This window comes from Alligator mississippiensis, chromosome 8 (assembly GCF_030867095.1).
Source record: "Alligator mississippiensis isolate rAllMis1 chromosome 8, rAllMis1, whole genome shotgun sequence".
Taxonomy (NCBI): domain Eukaryota; kingdom Metazoa; phylum Chordata; order Crocodylia; family Alligatoridae; genus Alligator; species Alligator mississippiensis.
Window position 1 is genome coordinate 75,352,852 of NC_081831.1, and position 20,600 is coordinate 75,373,451.

Here is a 20,600-nt window from a genome sequence, read left to right on the forward strand (position 1 = left end):
GTATACCTCTTCTGATCAGTGTTCACACAAATTTTGCACTTGCTAAATTACTATTCCAGGTGGCACGTAAGAGAGACTCAGGGCCGAAGGCGTCTCGTTCTATCCCAAAGCACAGCCATTCATGAGCGCTTCCAGAGCTTGTCTCTAGAAATCCAACAGCCGCTTGGAATAAGGTCATTCTGTTTTCCAAAAGCCCTCATAATCAGCAAAGTACTATGAAAATAAGAGAATTTTCATTGGCTACGACCGGATCATACAACTCCTAGGGACTTAGTCAAAATACAGGGATCATCTGCTTTTGTCACTGGAGAGCACTGAAGCTGGAGTGTATGTTGTTTAAGCTGAGAAAAGCAACTACTGATTGTTATTACCCTTAATTGAAAACCTCTTTTTTTCCCCGAGAACTAGGGTATCTTTATAGCAACTTTCTTAATTCAACGAGAGTGCAGAACGTTCTGACTAGTGCCTTAAGATTTAAGAAAATCTCATAAAATGCTCTGGAAATTGGTCTCTGGTAACTTGCTCACCCATCATATATTGCAACTGCAAGAAGCAGAAACATTTTGGTATGCATATGTGTGCGTGTACGAGAGAGAGGGACAGAAAAAGAGAACGCTCTTATTCAACAGGATGGCAAAGCCCTGATACATAGGTGCAAAATATTCCCATGTGTCTAGAAATGATTTGGCACACTCTCAGTTATTTCCCCCTCTGTCAGACCTTCCCAAGGATTGCAATTAAGAAATGTAATCTTTCTAACATGTGCAATCCCCCCAAGGCTAGGAGGACTACATATTGAATATGATTATGATATTATTTGGCAGCTATTCATAGAGGGCACATATTAATTTATGTAAACGGGATGAAACTCGGGGCATACAATCATTAGGAACACATGACAAATCAAAACCTGTCCTTGCTGAACAGGGGACGTTTTCATGGCTACGATTATGGAGGGACTTGAGATCCCGTGTTTATTTTATTGCCGACAGCAGGCCTTTTTTGTGGTTCTTTGCATGAAGTTCATTAAAGCTGAATTTCTAACGGATATAAAAGTAACTTACTTTACAGGAATGTTCCTTGGTTTTGTCTTTTCGGCAGCCTATAAATAGAAGAGGAAAAAGAAAATTAAGCAACATTACTAAGCACAATTTTTCCTGGAGCCAAACTAAAAAACCCCCAAAAACTACAGGAAGGGAATGAGCAAACCAAAGCAGGCAGTCATAGTTAAATAGGCACCAGAGTAAATATGGCAATGGCTAAACTCTTTCACGGCATGAATGTTATAAGTCTTAAAATACTCTATCACTGAGATCTCTACGGGCTTTACTTTTAATGGCTGCAAGTGTTTAGGAGATGTTCATTCAGAACGAGTTCTGTATTTTCCATCTTGAGGTCCGGTCATATTGTCATAACCTTGCTGCCTACACCTAGAACAAGAACAACAGGAAAAAAATAAAGGCACGAACGGATTCTATTTCCAAAACAATTTTTATTAGCCAACAACAGAAAAGGGCAAGGGATGACCAAATGTTCAGATCAATTTCCTCTTGTGAAACCTTTGAGAAAACACACTCCAAATCATCTAAATGAGTAAATCTCGGGGCCTCTCGGCCTGTACCGCCTCAGACATGGAGCCTGGTTCCAGTTTATTGCTGAACCCATTGATCTGTGTACAGTCCATTTATCATTCATGAAAAGAGCCAGTGATCTTCACAGTATATTAGAAGAAACAACTCAGATCATCTGTCAACGGCCCTCTTATTTCTGTTTCCCTCTCCACGGGGATTTCATCTCCTTCGATTCTTCTTGAATTAAAATGTTGCTAAGCAACACAGCTGGGGGCACTGATGGCAGAATGGCTAGAGTCTATCAAACTGTTTAAGCTGTTTGAGATTTTAATGGTGATTTTATATATATATATATATATATATATATACACACACACACACACACACACACACACACACTTCTCTGGCGTAATTATGTAATCTGAACCAAGCCTGCATTCCCTCCGACTTTCACAGACTACGTAAATAATATTTTAATACAAAGGGGCTGGAAATGTGACTTCAAGACCAAGCTGGCGTTGTCGGATCCTTTCTTAGTGTGTGCAAAACTAGGCTATTACAGATTTAAATGTGGGAACCTATTCAAATGACTAGGGAGATTACATTTTCTGGAGTAGAGAGAGGCAGATTCAAGGTGACACAACCATAAGCCCATTCCACCAAACAAAGCACTGGTGCTTAATTGCATATTAATGGATTTTAGGAAACCAAATAAAATGAGAAGGGCTGGCGACTGTGTACAGGGGTTAGCAGGTTCGGTGAGAAAAGGTAACCTTCGGTTCACTAAGGAACAGAAAAAAAATGGATTTTTGAGTAAAAACTACCAATGCTGGTGGCGTGCCAAATGTTAGCTAAGCCCTCAAAGGATTAGATCCTTCTAACTAAACTGCCTAACCTCTGAAATGAACTTACGGACCCTGCAAAAATGGGCTAAAAAGCTTGTGAGTGCTGTCTTCCTTACGAGATGTTTCTGCAGGGCCAGAAATGTTGCATACTTTCTTCCCAGGATTTTGGCACGTGCGCTTTCATTCATATCAGTTGGAAACTGCGGGTTTAATCCCACGACATGAAAAACAATGGGTTTTCGTTGGAGAGATGGCATTGAGGTTGGTGACACGGGAGAAGCAGTAGTTCTGTCATAGTTTTGTGAAGAGGGATGTTGATGCTGTTTCTTTTACAGCTGAATTACATTTGATGTGATTGGTTGAGGGCATGCAAGTATTATTTTTCTGTTTAGATATTGAAATGAAAATGATGAGGGCACAGGTAACTGAAATACAAGAGAACAAGGGCAAAATGATGGCTGGGTCACTAATTGAAGGACTCAAAATTCAGGATTTGCTACATTTCTGGTTGCATACCCAAACTCCGTCTTCTTAAGAAATCTCTGTGCATCTCCCTTGCCTCATCACTTAGACGGTGTGAGCCTTTCTATATTCCAGAGACACCTTCCAACATCCATATTCACACTCTACTGATTTGATGTGCACAGGTTCAGAGGCAAAAAGCACACTGTGAAATAACTGGTGTTGCTCGTTTTTAATAATGAAATAAATTAATATAAGCAACAGCATAAACTTATTAACAATAATCATAAAAAGGGGGGTGGTGGGCAGTTTAATATTTAAAAGCTTAAAACTGAGTGTTATAACCGAGGGGATCGTCAGTGGAGCACTGACCTCGGTGCGGCATCCTGAATTAAAGATAAGTCTATCCTCTCCTCCTGAGGAACTAAAACTATTTAAGAAAGGTCTGTAAGCTTCTTTTATCGTGACGAAACAATACTTTTGTTTGCCTGCAGCATAACACATCTCGTGACTGCTCCAGGTAACTCAGAGCTTGTCTAACATTTCTGCGTTCAGCTGTGTATAACTTTAACCCAAATCTCACACGCAGGCTACTCATCAAATTATTTAAAACCATTACACACACACAATTGATTCCAAGTATGTAATTTAGAAGACAGGTATGAGATAAGAGAGAGCGAATTAGTGGAACATGTTTGAGTCAGAAGTAAATAATAATGAGATCTCTTTTAATGCAAAAAATTAAAGCAGAAAATTATCTATAGAGAAAGTGCAAAATGGGGAACTAAACTCAATTGATTATAAGGAAGATTAGAGAAGCTGAAGATATTTCACAAAGAGGAGAGAAACATCAAAAGAATAATAAAATAAAATAATAAAAGATTTTGCTGGTAATAGCAGAAGTAAAGAATATTAAAGAGCAGAGTCAAAGTTGTGCGCTGGATAACTAGGGGTGGCCTTTCCTCGTACGGATACTTGGCAAAGGGGAGAGGGCTACATTTGCTCTGTTTGACTGGGAAGATTGTGGTGCTGTCTAATGCTACTGTTTCCTTATGGCACGTTACTAACTACAAATGTTAAGAAGCAAAGCAGTAATGGGGTGTGTGTTGGGGGGAGTACATGTACACAGTCATGCACGTGTGTGCAGTATCTCTCACACTTCTTGGAAAGCAGAGTCTGGGTCTGGATCCAGGAGCAGCTGGGCTCTTCTTATGTTAACTTCATTTATTCTGCCACCTCCCGGGAGCGGAGAGGACTAAGCACCGTGCACACTTAGACATCAGGACTTCTGAGTAAGCACTACGGGATCTAGCCCAGTGCCTCTGTTCTCCCTTGTACGTGTTGTCATTTCTAAAGCACGTGTGTTGCAATATCATGTGTCTGGCTCCATAGCAGAAGATAAGGAAGAGAGAAATCAAAGTGACATTGAGTAACTATACATATTAAGCTTTGATGCAGAAACATATTGTTTGAAAATATTGTGTGTGCAGTAGGTCTGTCAATTAGAGCTAATTATTTTTCTCTGATCAGGAAGAATGCAATCTTGTTTTAGGCAGGTTTCTTTGAAATGTAAGTCTTTTATATAACTTCATTATGGGGAAATACTTCCTTCAGATTACTTTTCTCTGGGTTGCTTAGCTATTGACTCAAATTGTCTATGTTGAGTAGTTCTCTCTGCTTTGATAATTAACTTTTGATCATTACTGAATTTAACAGCTCTAGTCAGATGTGTTCATAGTCATCCTCCTCAATTACTTCAGTGCTCATCACCTTTAATCTTTGAACAAAATGATCTCATTGAGCCTCCATCAGCTTTGCTACAGAGTTAATAATTCCTGTTTCACATCTTCATGACTAAGTTTGATTTGTTTTAGAGGTGATGTGAGCCTTTGATTATTAATTTAAAAGATTTCAAAGGCAAACAGGTTTTTTTTTTTAAGAGTTATTTTGTGAACTTCTATTTCTGGGCCTTTACATAGAAGAAACAGGTTTTGAAAGCCATAATGATTCCTGAATCCCATGTATTAAAATAACTATCTATAAATAGAAAGGGTAGGAGGTTCCCAAATCATGATACATGGGTTCTGAGTGGAAGATCAAACTGCAAAAGACTGGAATGAAAATGAACCAGTGTAATGTAATTCAATAGGCATTATGAGAATTACATCATGGTATTGCTGCTAATTTTGAGTTTGAAAATGTACATTAAAATAATTTAAGATAATTAGAAAATGGAGACTGGACTGAACTAGAGAGTTATGCCCCCTTAATTTGCAATTTGCTTTTAATTTTTTATGATTATGGTCCTAGATATATACCATCTCTCAAAAATTCCCTCTTCACAGCTGCTCCGAAAGGTCGACGGGAAGAAAAGAGAAGATGAACTGGAAGAGCTGATGAAGGGCAATAGCAGCTGGCAGCACCTTCATCACTGGAAATTCTTTTGAAAGGAGAAGGGAGAGGGTTTTCCACAGCATTTAGGGCAGCTAAACCTAGTTACCTAACCTCTGGATCAGAGTATCATAGACTGGTAATAAAGAACTGAAAGAAAGAGTTCACACACAGCATCCTTGCTGGTTTAAGTTTAATCAGACACCCCCATCATCCCCTCTGGGCTGGGCGGGGCTCTCTGCTCCACAGCAGGGTTGGCTCCTCCTCTTTGCTTCCTTGCTGGAGCTTGGCACAGACTGCAGGCGTCCCTGCTTCCACCTCTACCCATCCCTTCTGGCTTGCAGACACCTCTCAGCATTAGCCAGCAGACCACATGCTGGCTCCAGTCCATGGTGTCAGGCAGGATAAAGGCAGAATCGACAGGTAGCTGGTAATGTCCCTCTGTTGTTTTCTTAATGGGGTGATAACACTGTTATCAATTCACTGCTGAGGTAGTTGGGGTGGTGGTGGGGGGAACCCCTCCTTAATCAAAACCTCCTGCCAGGGCCTGGCCACACCCCCCTCAGCTCAGCACTGTAGAAGGGAAGGGAAGGCTGCTCTAGCAGCCCCTGGCTTCTAGCCTGAACCACTGCAGGCATGTGCCCACATCTCTGGGATGTCTGTGCAGTTATGAAGTGACTCAGCCTAGCCAGGTTAGACTAACCTGTAAAGATTGAATCAATTCAGGCTCAGGCTTTTTGAATGTTTGTCCCTAGCCAAGGGGATCAGTGTCACTACTGGAAATGTAATTGTTATACAAAAGAAGGGACTGGGAAATAGCCAGCACTCTGTTCAACTTTGTGCCATGAATTCCCTCCCTGGAGTGTGTTATGGGCAAAACTGTGAGTGTTTTATGGATATTAGTCAGATGGCAGAGTAAATAATGCACCTTTATATCTGGCTTCTGGCCGCCTTCTGGCTGACTTCTGACTAATACAGCTTACTACCTCTCTCTGCTTATGGGTATCAGTCAACAGACCTGTCTTTCTGTTGTGTTGCAGTGTTGTCACAGCCATGATGGTCTAGAGAATATATGCAAAATGTTTTAGGTACTATCTTTTATTTGATCAATGTTACCGTGGGAAATGTGTCGAGACATATAGTGCATTATTTTTGGTGTCCACTAACGTTGTAAACTTTTGTTCCCAGGCTCATCTTCTGATGACATGAAGAAGGGCATTTTGTGTTTGAAAGCTTGTCTAGCATCTCTCCCAACTGCAAAGTCTATCCTTCTGATGGACAGACAAGGTGTTTAAACACAGAAATCCTCCAACCTTTAAAAGTTCTGCTCTAAAGAGTGAGCACCTAAGCTATCTCATGCAAGTCTGTTCATTCAGGTCTGTAACCATACTCTCCTCTTGTCCTGCCAAGTATCATTTGTGATCAAATTTACATGATAATATAAATCTTTTAATTGACTTTAAAGAAGGTTAAGTAGAAGGCAGAGTAGATGTGCACTTTATAGACTAAACAAAGGGTGTGACTATGTGTGTGTATATAAACAGATATAGACATAGGCTTTGGTTAATTTATAAGGTACATGTCTACCCTGATTTCTACTTGATTTCAGATTAACACAGCTAACTATGTCCCTCTCTTCTTTAATGAAGATTCAGTCAGTGTCTCTGCAAATTAATATGCTTCCTGGATGTTAGCCTAACTCCCTGATTTATATATAAGATGGTAAAAGATAGTACCATACCCTGCTCTGGTCCTGTGGTTATCCAGTTGGCATAGGGTTGAAAAGAATATAATGCGCATGAAGGAAGCAAAAGAAAGCTCAGGACAATTGTATTGGGAATCACAGCACCAAGCCTTGACGGCTGATGGATCTCTGTTGATTTTTTTAATGCTTTGGTTACAGTCTCCTCTACCTGTCCCCTAATGTCAATGGAGGAGATTCTATTTCTTTTTTCCTAATTGTCTCTGACATGAAGTTGGCAACCTTGTATTTGAGATTCTGTGTGTGGTGTTCTAGGTCAGCCTCACCCTGAGGATGGAAGGCCCAGTGTCATTGAGTCTATGACCAAATTAAAAAAAAGGGAGCCAGAAGACCTATTCCCTCTTCCCAGAATATTTTCATAAGTAGTCTACATTTGCTTTCCAATGACACTTAGAAGAATGGACTGGTTGAGGTCAGTTTTGTAGAGGATCAAGTCATCACATGTGTGGTATCTGAAAATCAGAATAGTACGTAGACTTTCCATCGCACTCTACCCTAGATGGACCATGGGTACTGTGTACCGTCACAGCTTTGAGCACTACAATAACTCTTCTAGTTTAACAAGGGGCGGTTTGAGAATATGGTGGAACTCCATGAAGTTGGAAACTCCTGTTTTAGGAGGTGTCAGGTAAAATTTGCAGCTTCTTAACATGTGAAAAGAGCCCATATATCTGCAGACTGTGGGCCACCTCCATCCCTTATGGACTTCACTGTCTTAACCGAGGTATACCAAAAATGAATTTGGGCCCTGTTGGCAAGGGTCAGCATTGCCCCCCAAACTCCTACATTTACTTAGGAGAATGATGGAAAGGCACAATGCAAAACATAACCCTGTCTCATTCTTCATCACAGGCCCCAAATAAAAAGAATAGACTTGAGGCCACGTCTACACTGTAATTCAAAGTTATGATTGCTGCTTCTGTAGATATATCCAAGCTAGTTTAGGGACTAACAGCAATGTAACACAGTAGCATGCCAAGTACTTATCTATGTCCCATCAGGATTGTTCAACACATGCTAAATCCAAGCAGCCCAGGGGTACTGTCTTCTCCAGTCTATGATGGTATTTTTCAAAGCTGTATGGAATGTCATTTGCTGAGGAAAGCTTGTTATAGTGAGAAATCTGGCTCCTAACTATAGAGATCGTGCAGTGTGACAGAAGAAATGTAGATAATAATAATTAGTCCTTTTCTAGCACCTTCTTTTGAGAGGTTCTCAAGGTTCCTTAGAAATATTCATTGATTCTCAAAATATTTCTGTAGACAGTGTTTATGCCCATTGTGCAGATGAGGCACAGATGGTTAAAGATTTCTGAGGTTACTCAGGAATTCTTTTGCAGAACTAAAAATAAAACTCCAGGCAAAAGGGTTTTTTACAGGGAGACTTTTCTCAGCAAAAAGTATCACTGTGCAGCTGTTTTGGTTTCACCATATAGTTGATATTGGAAAGAAGAAAAGTCAATCCATCAATCAACCAATCAATCCTGGAGGGACTGCATTTTTTGACAGTTTCAAAACCTATTTTCAATTTTTAAATTTGAAATAACTTTGTTTCAAATTTCCTCTAAGTGCATTAAAGAACATGTTTTAAAACAGTTGAAATCAAAAGAAAAGTTTGATGCAAAACAAAATGTCTGTCAGCTTTGGGATTTGCTAAATATTTGCAAACATTTCCTTTTCAATATGACCCTGAGAGATTTTTTTTTTAACTTTCAAAATTGCCCATCATGCACACACCTTTGTCTGCAGTCATCTTGACTTCTAGCTCCCTGTGTTAACTACAAAACCAGACACGGAAAAAATAATGACATGGCAAAGGAAACATACAGACAGAAAGGCAAGGAATAATTAGAAAGGATCAAACAAAAATATCTCCAAGAGCTTCCCCAAGAAGGAAAGGATAAACCGAGTTTTCACCACTGTCTCATTGTATGGAAATAAGACAACTCACAGAATGTGTGAATACCTCAGTTTCTCTGCTCTAATACATGGAGAACAATACTTTGTATCTGTCTTAGAGTTTTGTTACACAGTGATTTTGATTGGCGCCTGAAGACCTTAACACCTAGATTATCTGCCCATTAACACCTGAAACTAGTTTTGAGCACTCACGAGGCGGCTCAAAGTTACACCACTCCAGGGAAGGATTCCTTCTGCTCATTAGACAATCCTGGTAGGGAATTCATGGCACAAAGGGGAAGAGAGTGCTGGCTATTTCCCAGTCCCTTCTTTTCTGTAACAACTGCATTTCCAGTAGTGACACTGATCCCCTTGGCTAGGGACAGACATTCAAAAAGCCTGAGTCTGAATTGATTCAATCTTTGCAGGTTAGTCTAATCTGGCTAGGCTAAATCACTTCATAACTGCACAGACACCCCAGAGATGCAGGCATATGCCTGCAGTGGTTCAGGCTAGAAGCCAGGGGCTGCTAGAGCAGCCCTCCCTTCCCTTTCATAGTACTGAGCTGAGGAGTATGTGGACAGGCCTTGACAGGATGTTTTGATTAAGGAGGGGTTCCCCCTGGCACCTCGACCAGCTCAGCAGGAATTGATAACAGTGTTTATCACCCTTAACTCAGTGTTTATCACCCCATTAAGAAAACAACAGAGGGATATTACCAGCTAGATTCGGTCCCTGATTCGATTCAGTGGAGATTTGGCGCAATTTGATGGCCAAATCTCTGAATCCAAATCGAATCAGGAGACCCATTCATCTCTCCGAACCAAACTGGAACCCTCCGAATTGATTCGGAGAGATTTGGAAAAATTCAGAGATTTGGACATAGACACAGCTTTAAATGTTTTTTCTACATACCTCAAGGTACCAGGGGGCTCGTCGATGCTGAGATGCTGGGGTGCATGGAGTGTCCCACAGGAGCATAGAGGGCTCCCCAGTGTGCTCGGCAGCAGACCTAGAAGAGGACCAGAAGCATTTCCAGTCCACTTCTGGGTCCTCCGGGAACTGCAAGGCCCCTGCCCCCGTCTCCCCCCCCCCCCCCGGCTCAGTGACTGATGCCTCCTGGGTCTGAGGGGAACCTGCGGGTCCCCCACAGCTGATCCCTGATCCGGGGGGGGGGGGGGGCCCTGTGCACTCAGCAGCAGACCCAGAAATGGACTGGAAGTACTACCGGTCCACTTTCGAGTTCTCCATCGAGCACGCAGGGGGGCCCCCTGCACTCCTGTGGGATACTCCATCTGCCCCAGCATTGCAGTGTTCATGAGCCATGCCTGGTACCTCGCGGTATGTAGAAAAAACATTTAAAGCTATGTCTACGGCCGGATTGCTGATTCTCCAAATCAGCATCGAATCCTCAGATTCAGATTCGGCCAAATCGAATCAGGGACAGTGATCCGAATCAACTAATTGAATCACTGCCCCTGATTCGGGCTGAATCCAAATCCAAATTGAATACAGCCCATTTCATACACCTCTACAGGTTGCACCTTGGTGTAAACACACCACCAGCCTTCCCTTTCCCCACTAGCCCGGATCAGACATATTGCCCCCTCCCAGCACTCCAGATCACTTGCTGATTGCACCCCTGACTCCCTCCCCCTTCCCCCCCATTTACCTGTGGCTGCCCATGCTGCAGCAGTAGCAACTGAGGCCTAGGCAGGCAGATTAACCCTTCCCTGCCTGCTTCTCTGGGATAGACAGGGCAGGCATCTACAAGTAAATGGGGTGGGGAGGGGAGATGGGGGAAGAACCCCATGGCATGGGGGAAGCCTGGAACAGAGTGGGGGTGATTCTTACCTTTCACCCAGGCTCCTGCTGGCCTGAAGTGTGACTGCTCCAAACCCAAGGTGGCACCGACACCCATCAACATTTGTGCTGCTCTCCATTTACAGTGTAACAAGGCCCTTAGATCTATATGACAAGGGGTGTAGGGAGGTTTTGCCAACTAGTATTCTTAAAGTGCTTTGAGATCCTCAGATGACAAGTGCTCTGAAAGTGCAAAGTCGTACTAATTACTGCTATGACTTCGACAAAGCTCACATGGGTTAAAATTTCCTCTGTCACAGTGAAAGGAAGAAGTGTAGACAGATATATCAGAAGCAGCCTCTCTTACCCCTGTTCACTTGCAATTTATGCACTTAGATTCCCCTTTGTGGCAAAGGCCTTTATCTCATTCCTCAGGGAGTCCAACCTGTCCCTCATCTCTTTCCTCCTCTAAATCAATGAATAGTTCCCCAGACTAGAGAAGCAAAAGGGCAGAGTCAAAGAGTAACAGCACTGGCAGTGCTGGGGAAGATGTGAGATGATATTGCTATTGTTCACTTTGCTCATTTATTTCCTACATGGAATGTAAGGGTTTAGGGATTTTAATATATATTGACTAGGTAATCCACTGCAAACACGTACTAGAAAGATGGAAGCAAACACACATCAGAAACTTCTCTGCTGCCCTTGGCTGCTCAGATCACTGGTTCATTTGGCTAGTTACTAAACGACGGAGCTGTAAAAATTATGCACAGTAGTTTTGCCTGATTTCTTGGATTTTCTGATGAACCAGAATTCTTACTATGGCATGTAAATGACAGTCTATACAATGTACGTGTTAGAGAGTATGTTAAGGCCAGGCTACACAGATGACTGATTTTCATTTGACTGTATGTACCATGTTAACACCTTCTACCCTTTCTTCCAGCTACATTAGCCAAACCTAGGACTGTGCGGAACACTTCTGGGCCCATCCACCTCAAGCCTCGGCAACTCCCCATGTTTCTGAACCAGCAGGTGCACTGTCTTCCACTTTTGCAAAAGCCCTGCAGTGAATCGAAGCTTTGAAGTTCACAGATGACTTTCTGGACTCTTATGAACGATTTGCCCTGCAGGGATGGCGGGTTTAAGAAAGCAGGACAATTTCTCTACCAAAGTGCCTCACAAAGCCTGCACGATAAAAATCACACTCTCCTTCTGAGGGGAAAAAGGAGATAAATGTTTCCTGTGTGGTCAGATTAGCAAGGTGAATACTGAGATGACCCAGAGATACCGCAGACTATAAGTTTTTTTTACAAGACAGGAGGGTCAGGTATTGCTCACTCCCTGCATGAAAATATAGGCCTTCCATATATCTGACATGACGTGGTGAGATGCAGTGAAGCAATACGTTTTTACCTATGTTTACAAGAGGCAAGTTGTTGTAAGACTGCAGATAGACAAACACCTCTTGGAAAACTAGTCTTGAAACTGAGAGCTAGACTGTCTACTCATGAGGCGCGTGTACACATTCATCAATGCACTTTTGGTAATGCGCATTAAATTTAGTACCTCCGTGGTGAGGTACTAGAAAAGGGTGCGTTAGCTTATTTTAATGTGCATTCACAAAAGTGATAATTTAATGCGCATTAAAGTAGGCTAATGCACATTAAAGTGCATGTGTAGACATACCCATGAATTCTGGCAGAGCCCCAAAGCCTGGCCCTTGTACCTGAGCTGAGAAACAGGCTGGCCCTGTCCTACTCCATCAACAATTATGGCTTTGGATTAATGGAGGGGTTGGCAGGGCTGTATTTTCTGCCTCTCTGCCCATATGATGTCTCTAGTGTGACTGACAGTACCTAGTCCCTTCAGACTAGCGGCATGAAAGAAGAACAAATGGGAGGCCCCTGGTTAAGAGTGCCCCGAGGATCATATTAAGTGCATCGTGTTTGTGGGGAAGCTGGGGAGAGAGCCTCTGCAGAACTGCATTTATCAGTCTTTGCTAGGACTGTCTTGCTGCCAAGCATTTTTGCTTTGCTTTCCCTATTTTTTTCCCTGTGTTTGGTGAAGCTGAGGATCGTTTCAGACGCTGATCTGCTGTCAGATACCCGCCCAACTGGATGTGGGAAAGGCAGTGCAGCGTCCTCTGATTGAAATGGCTCTCTCTTTCAGCTGCCACGCTGCTATGTGCGGCGTGTGTCCAGAAACCCTGTTTGAGGGCCACAACTGGCACCTTCGAGGGCAAATTACGTTCTGTCAATTCTCAACGCAGCCCTGTACAGTACGACCCCAGTGCCCCGAGGGCTATATAAAACCCTTGGCTTGCTTTCCAATGATGTGTACTGAACAGATGAAATGAAATCCTGTGGATCTGAAAGAGTTAAAAGTGCTGGGATCCATGTATCCCCGTGATGTGACATTGCGTATGCACATAATCATGACATACTTAATGCAAAAATCTCCACAGGCGTTACTGAGAGCTCCAGCGGATAGCAAAATAAACAGAAATACTAGGCCACGAATCCACGTCTTACTGTCTGCATTATCTTCTTAATGTCTGATGCAGAATCTCTTCTAACCCAAAATTAGTTTAATTAAGCTGAAGCATTTCATCGTGTGCTCTATGTACGATACACGGCTGTTTTACGAGTCTTGTATGGAATCAAATATTTTGAGTACCACGCGGCAATAGCCTGGGGTATCAATAGGAGACGTTTCCGCGAGAGGATTTTTTTAGCCTTACGATGAAAAGGTGGGGGAATGCCTGCAATGTCCTAATAACTCCTGTTTCCATTAAAAGCGGAATGAAAACATTATAAAATGTGACCGTAGATCCTAAACACGGCAACGTTCGCCCTTCATCACAACATGTTCTGCTGTGGCAACAACCCATGCTGCATCACGCTGCCTGGGATTTCAATGAAACCCAATGACAGATAAACTGTTTACATTAAAAGACTCTATCAAAGTTATTTTGCACCTAGTTTCATCCTAATCCATCTGATTTTTCTATAGCTTTGACAAGATGACCTCTCTTGCTGTGTGTGCAGTATTGATGTCATTACTGAAGAGCTGTTCCTCAGCCTTTCTGCTGATAACAAAGTAAATGGAAATGTAGAGAAACCTTGGGGAGGTAAACAACTGGCTCAGGATCTAGCTAACCCCCCCCCCCCCCCCCGGATAAATTACAATAGGAAAGGGTATCTATTGTTGCACCTAGCATGGTCACTGTATCACTTGAAACCAGTGGTGCTTACGTGATCAAACCATATTTTATCGTTTACATTAAAAAATAAAATCTTCAAGGAAAAAAAGTCTCTTTGAATTCAACTTGAATAAATGCCCTAAAAGTTCAGTGTACCTTACAAGAATCAGAAGCTCAGCCTACAGTTGACAGCATTTTGAGACTCTCAGCTACAAAGTAATTCATTTTGCATGCAATTACCTAATACTAACCTAGCAGAGAAAGAGGGTTGGGATAAAATATAAAACCGAGATCAGAAACATGGCTTAAATAGGGGATATCTTGTGTATGTATGGTTACCAGAGACAGGCGCTTGCAAAAGGTAATCATTAAGGGTAGGAGAAAAAAACAAATAGAAAAGATGAAAACGTTTTGTGGATTTGTTCTGCCAAAAATCCTATACACATAAAATACTCAAAATAATGGAGCAGGTCTGTAACTGGTATCAAAGTTTCTTTGCTTCAAAAATACACAGATCTCCAGCAATGTGCTTTAAATTAAGTGCACGTTTCAGAGGTTAAGAGGACTATTCCTTAGGCAGAAGAACAAAGAAGAGCTGGTTAAAGAAAATTGGGTATACTACAGCTACTTAAAATACTGTATCCAGGCACCACTCATTTGGATGTCTTTGAGCTCAAAGCTAATTTGAATTATACAGAGATGCTTTAAAGAACAAAAATACTAACCTGTGTTTTATCTAAGCTCTTCTAGCTGAGTCTAGTTACTAATTAAAAATCTCCACGATTCTTCCCAATTTATAATAATAAAGTCATCTGGCGGCTCCATTCTCCCTTATAAAATGTTAACATTAGCGGCCCTGAAATGCCTTCTCGAGCCAGGGTTTACTAATAAACATGTCTGTCATCCTTATAGTTACATCTTTCAGCCAAATCTAAAACTATTGGGTGTTAGGAGCTCTGTATGTATCGTAATGCCTGCACCCAAAGTCTCTTTAGTGACAGCAGTGGAAAAGTTTAAAATCCACCCAGTGCTTCTGCAAAATACAATGCTGCAAGTCAAACAATACATTAACCAGCTGTTTACCTGATGTTACGAATATGTGCCATAAAGATCTATTGGGTTGGTCAGCGTGCATATTAAAAACATCGAACTAGGTCAAATTGTGGAGAACTTAAAACTTTAAAGACAGCAATTTTAATAAAACTGTCAATACAATTTTCTTTGTAAAAACATTTGAGACTGATTATGCTGCTTATATTGAAAGAGAAACACAAGGTCTATATCTTTAGATCTTTTATTGAACTGTGAGCGCAGCATCAATAACTGCCTCTCAGCTGTAAATGAAAATTGATTCCAGATCTAACCCCTCATTTTCTGTGTTCCTTTAGTCCCAAATCACCCGCAATGAAAAGCAGAAGAATCAGCATTTATGTATACAGGGCACACCGCATGTGTCACATGCCCATTTCGAAGGTGTCTGCACTGAGGCTGCTGCATCCCATGAAGTCTTAGCAGGAGATTTAGGAGACAACTAAGGTCTCTCAAACCTTTGCTAGCAGAGCAACGTGACAGATCCCGCACCTGGCTGGGAGCAACTTGTTCTTGCTTCATGCTGTCACAGCAGTCAATTTAGCCCACAGATGCATAGATTTTGATGTCCGTTATGAAAAGCCCATCATCATCACCTTGTATAACCTCCTGGGTAAAACAGGCCAAAGAGCCTTGCTCCGTAATTCCTGTGTCGAGACCACAACTGCACAGCACATCTTTGAGATCCCTCTTCAAGATCAGGAGGGATAGAGAAACCACCCTGTCCGTAGTATGGCTGGGGCGAGGGTGGGACAAGGAAGGCAGTCATTTTTGTGGGGCCCTCACATGGCAACCAGACATGAGAATTTGTTTTTCAAACTCGGAGACAGAACTGCATTTGAACAGTTGGCACACTTAGTTAAAAATATGTCTGAACACTTCTGTGGTTAAAATATACATTATTGTTTTGTGATATTTTTTGTCACGGCAAAATCTGGCTGCCAGGCTACCATCCATTTGGCATTAAAGGGGTCCCGGGCTTTGCATTTGCTCTGGAGCCCCACAATTTCTAGGGCTGGTCCTGCTTTCCAGAAAGGTTGTTTCCATGATTAAATGCCCTCACTAATAAAAATGTGCACCTTAATTCTGGTATGAATTTGTCTCCACTGGATCTTATTACACCCTATTTTTTTTGCTAGACTAAGGAGTAGAATCTAGGATCACATAAGTCTCCACGGGTGGATCCAGGATCGTGGTGATGGGGGTGCAGCCACACCTCCCTTTGGTGGGTGAGCAGAGGAGAAAACTTTGTGTGCATGCCACGCGGACGAAGGAGTTGGGAGGTGCTCTTGGATGCCAGTGAGGTCTCGGAGCTCAGCGGGATGTCAGCACAGCTCCTGTGCTGTGAGCTCTATGAACACATTGGCTGTTTGGCATGGGGCTCTGTGGGCTCCACGAAACCAGGGGCTCAGTGTCACTGCCACTGCTGCTGCTGCCACCGCTCATCCCCTGTTTTCCTCTGCTGCTGACTTAAGGGAGAGGCGGAAGGAGAGGAGGGGAAAAGCAAACCGGAACAGGTTCCAGAGCTGCTTGAAAGCAGGGACTCTGGGCACACCCCGCACCGACCAGCTAGTGAGCTCAGAGAGATCCCAGCACAGGTGGAGATCCATTGACATGCTGGTGAGCAATGAGAGCACATTGCGCCTGCAATGCACAGCCCAAGGGGTATGTGACAATGATGCTGGATCCCTCTGGATCCGCCCCTGCAAGTCCCTTCCCTGTATATGGCATATATATATATGTGTGTGTGTGTGTGAGAAAATGCTCTGAACTCTTTCCACTTCTTCAGCATCCTTTTTGAAGCAAGGAGGCTAGACTGGACACAATATTCAATAATGGTCTCAATAATGTTGTGATTAGAGGTAATCCCATCTCCTGATTCTTACTTGGTATTTCTTTGCTTATACATCCAAGAATTGGTTCAGCCTATTAGCTACAGCATTGCACTGGGAGCCCGTGTTCAACCGGTGCCTCCCAGAAAATATAAAGGCAAGAATTTGATTAACACCTGGAGAAAGCAGGAAGAAAGTCTAGCTATAAGTGTGGGGCTCTTGTAGTTATATGATAGATTCAAAATACATGTGCTGGTTCACGGGACCGGGGGAACTAAATACTCACAATTTTGTGTCCCCAGATCTCAACCACCACCATTGCCAAAGGGGCACTAATTGCTGAGAACTTGACTGCCCTTCCCATGGCTCAGGTGGTCACTACAAGTTAGAGGAGAGGCACTTGAGTGGATCAGTGCTGCTGAAGCTAAGATCATCCTGGATTTTAATGGGAGTTTCATCTGTCTACAATTGCAGGGCACGAGGACTATTTATTAATAGACAACAATATAATTACTGTCTCCAGTGATGCTAATCCACTCCCCTTCTCAAGGACTACATTTCCTTAAAACAGAAGGAAGAATATATTGTATAATTATTTACCTTCAATTAAAAACATCAGCAAAGGGAAGAGTTTGCACCCTTAATCTTGTGTTTGGTATGCACATCAAGCTTTATGAAGTACAATAATGGTAATTTTGGGGGACCGGGTACGTAATTGGAAAGTTAAAAAAGAGAGAAGAAACAAAATTCAGAGATTTTGCACAAATTGCTAAACTGTTTTCAAGCTGAGATTTTAATCTTTTCTCTTCCACTTACAATATGCACATATATATCTCTGAATTATGATGGTCATTTGACTGTAAAATCTTATGTTGAAAAATGTATTTGTGTAACTCTGGGCCCCACAGCTGAACAGTTGGTATCTTATAATTTGTATATTATAATTGCCTCATTCCAGCTCTCATGAATGAGCATTTTATATGTTTCAGGAAATAATGGTTTGTATTGAAAACCATTGTAATTGCTTTGTTGATGTTTATGCATCTGACCTGTATGCCTGATCTACTTCTTTCGCCTCTTTTTTCTCTGTCTGGCTCTCTCTTTTTTTTAAAGAGACATGAGTTGTAGTTGCTGAGGTATGGAAAAAATGCCAGTGTAATGACTGACTGGTGCATCAGAGCTATATTTCTCAACTAGCAGATGCCCAAATATGGGACGCAACATGTGACAAAAATAAAAAGTGAGGGATACACAGAAGTGATTAATGCAGGAAACAAAATGTGGTAGGATTCCTTTTTTTTAAATGTAAAATAACGTAATGCTTTCTATGCCCTCTACTTCATGATTCTCTGCTTTTGCTGTAAATAGAAGTGGCACAACCATGCAATGGCTGGGCATCTAGGAAAAGAGTACCACCCCTTGAAACGATGGGCATTTCAGAGGTTCTTCCTCTTGCGATAATTTATGTTTCATACCTGATCGAAAGTGTTCAGGTTTGGAGTATCTAAATGTGCAGACAAAACACCTGTTTGTTTGGTTTTTTAAAAAAAAAGATGCTTGGGAGAGTACAGGAGGTTTGAATTGATTCTAATTGCTCGGTGTGGGAGAAAGATCACATTGCTAAAAAGGAAATCCCTACAGCAAAAACTTAGGAAACCATAAGAATGCTGCTTCCTACCTTTACTAATTCCCTTTTTTCCTGTGAAATTTGTGTTGCTAGAAAGTAATCCTTGGACTTAATATAGTGTCGGAGCTTTCATAATCCACATCTTTGTGACTGGAATTAAGTCTGGTGAATCAATACACGGACTTCCATTTCCATTGACTTCTGTAGGCTTCAGATTTGGCCCTTTCCTACTTATTGCAGGGCATATCTACCCAAGATGTTTACTTTGCATTAGCGAAGTTTACTGCGAAGTAACCATGTGCATCTACATGTGCACATGCTTACTTTGCAGTAAACTTCCCCAATCCCAAGTTCATTTGCAACCTGCAAATGCAAGTAGCAAATATACTTGGGGTTAGTAAAGGCACTGTAGCACTCATGTATATGTCTGACCAGGAGCAAAACGTGCTCCCAATCAGCCATCCACCAGGGGATCACTCCTGCTCCCAGGAGCTGCCTGCTGCTGGGATGGGCTCTGCCACAGGAGCCTGGGAGGGGACTATATCCCCCTGCCCTGGCAGCAGAGAGCTTCAAGCCTCCTGCTCCGAGATCACAATTGGGGAGTGGGGGTTGGGAGATCCTGATCTCCCAGTCCCTGCTCCGCCATCACTATTGAGGAGTGGGTGGCTGGGGGACCCTTATCTCCCAGAAGCAGCTCCACAGCCATGGGGCCACTGCTGGGAGATGCTTATTTCCCAGCCTGAGCTCTGTGGTTGTTGGGCTTGGGCTGGAAAACCCTTCTCTCTCAGTCTCAGCCCTGCAACTGTGGTGCTCCATCTGGGAGGTAAGGGTCTCCCAGCCCAAGCCCCATGACTGTGGAGCCCAGGCTGGGAGATAAGCAGCTCCCAGCAGTGGCCTTGTGACTGCGGAGCCAGCACTGGGACCGCCTTGATGGTGGGTACCCGGGGTCCTTCTCCTCACCCAGCTCCACAAGCACAGGGCTGGGGGTGGAACAGGCTGGGGAGCTTGTTTTCATCACCCCTAGCCCTATGGAACTGGGAGGGGGAAGCTCCCACCCTGAATGCCAGGGTGGGGACAATGTCCTCCTGCCCTGGCAGCAGGGAGCTTCTAGCCCCTGCTCCGCAGTTGTGGAGTGGGGGCTGGGAGCCTGCTTCCTGCATGGGGACAGTTCCCCACCCAGCCTGGGAGCTGACTGGGACCTGCACCTGACCAAGACATTTCTCAGCCAGACCCAGGCTGCACAGCAAAGCACATACAGCCTGGAGGTGGCTGGGGACTGTCCTGTTTCGAGCAGTCCCCAGCCAGCTCCAGACTGCACATGCAGACTTCCCCGCGCAGCCTGGGGCTGGCTAGGAATTGTCCCAGTCAGGAGCAGGTACCAGCCCCATGTCACAATTGGGTGATCAAGGCACGAGGCTTGGAAAGAGCTGCAGGGGTGGGGTAGGTCCAGCCCCCCACCCCAATCAGCCTGTGGGGAAGCAAGCAGTGAGCTAGTTGCTAGCTGCCCCACTGGCAGATTGGGGCAGGGAGCTGGGACCTACCTCTCCCCTGCAGTTCTTTCCAAGCCCTATACCCCTGATTGGGGGGAGCAAAGGCCAGGAGCTTCCTACTGTTGGGGCACGGGGACCTTTTCCTTGCCCCAGCAGCAGGCAGCCCCTGGGGCAAGAAGACAGCTGTCTCCTGTCTTCATGCTCCCTGCCAAACCCTGGACTAGCACCCATGGGGAGCCTGGAGCTTCCCCCAGTGCCCTCAGGGGCCCATTGCAGGGCTGCAGGGAACTGGGAGAAAATTTGTTCCCTAATCCCTGGATGTGTAGACACCTACCCAAAAACCCTTACTCCAGAGTATTTTATTGCACAGTAAATCTAGGCTGGAGTAAATGTATGTGTAGATGTGCCCACTGAGCCTGACTGTGTACTCACTTATACCAATATAAGTAATTCTGCTGAATGTAATAAAAAACAGATAAAACCAGTGTGAAAAATGAACCAGGCCCCAAGTGCCAGGCCGCTGGTCAATACTGTGTTTTTGATCTGGTAATGTTATTTGCAAAGAGATCATATTGGGCCTCTCATTCTCACTGTTACATTTTAAGTTATTCTTTGGCCAATTTTC

General features: G+C 43.3%; 1 protein-coding gene across 4 annotated transcripts in view; it reads right to left on the minus strand.

Annotated features, from left to right (window-relative positions):
• AFF2 (ALF transcription elongation factor 2) overlaps positions 1 to 20,600 on the minus strand; it is a 530,167-nt gene that overhangs the window by 93,528 nt on the left and 416,039 nt on the right. For all 4 annotated transcript variants that reach the window (XM_059732873.1, XM_019492849.2, XM_019492848.2 and 1 more), the window contains one exon: positions 1,065 to 1,102. In XM_059732873.1, coding sequence (XP_059588856.1) covers positions 1,065 to 1,102 — 38 coding nt within the window. The remainder of the gene's footprint in view (positions 1 to 1,064; positions 1,103 to 20,600) is intronic.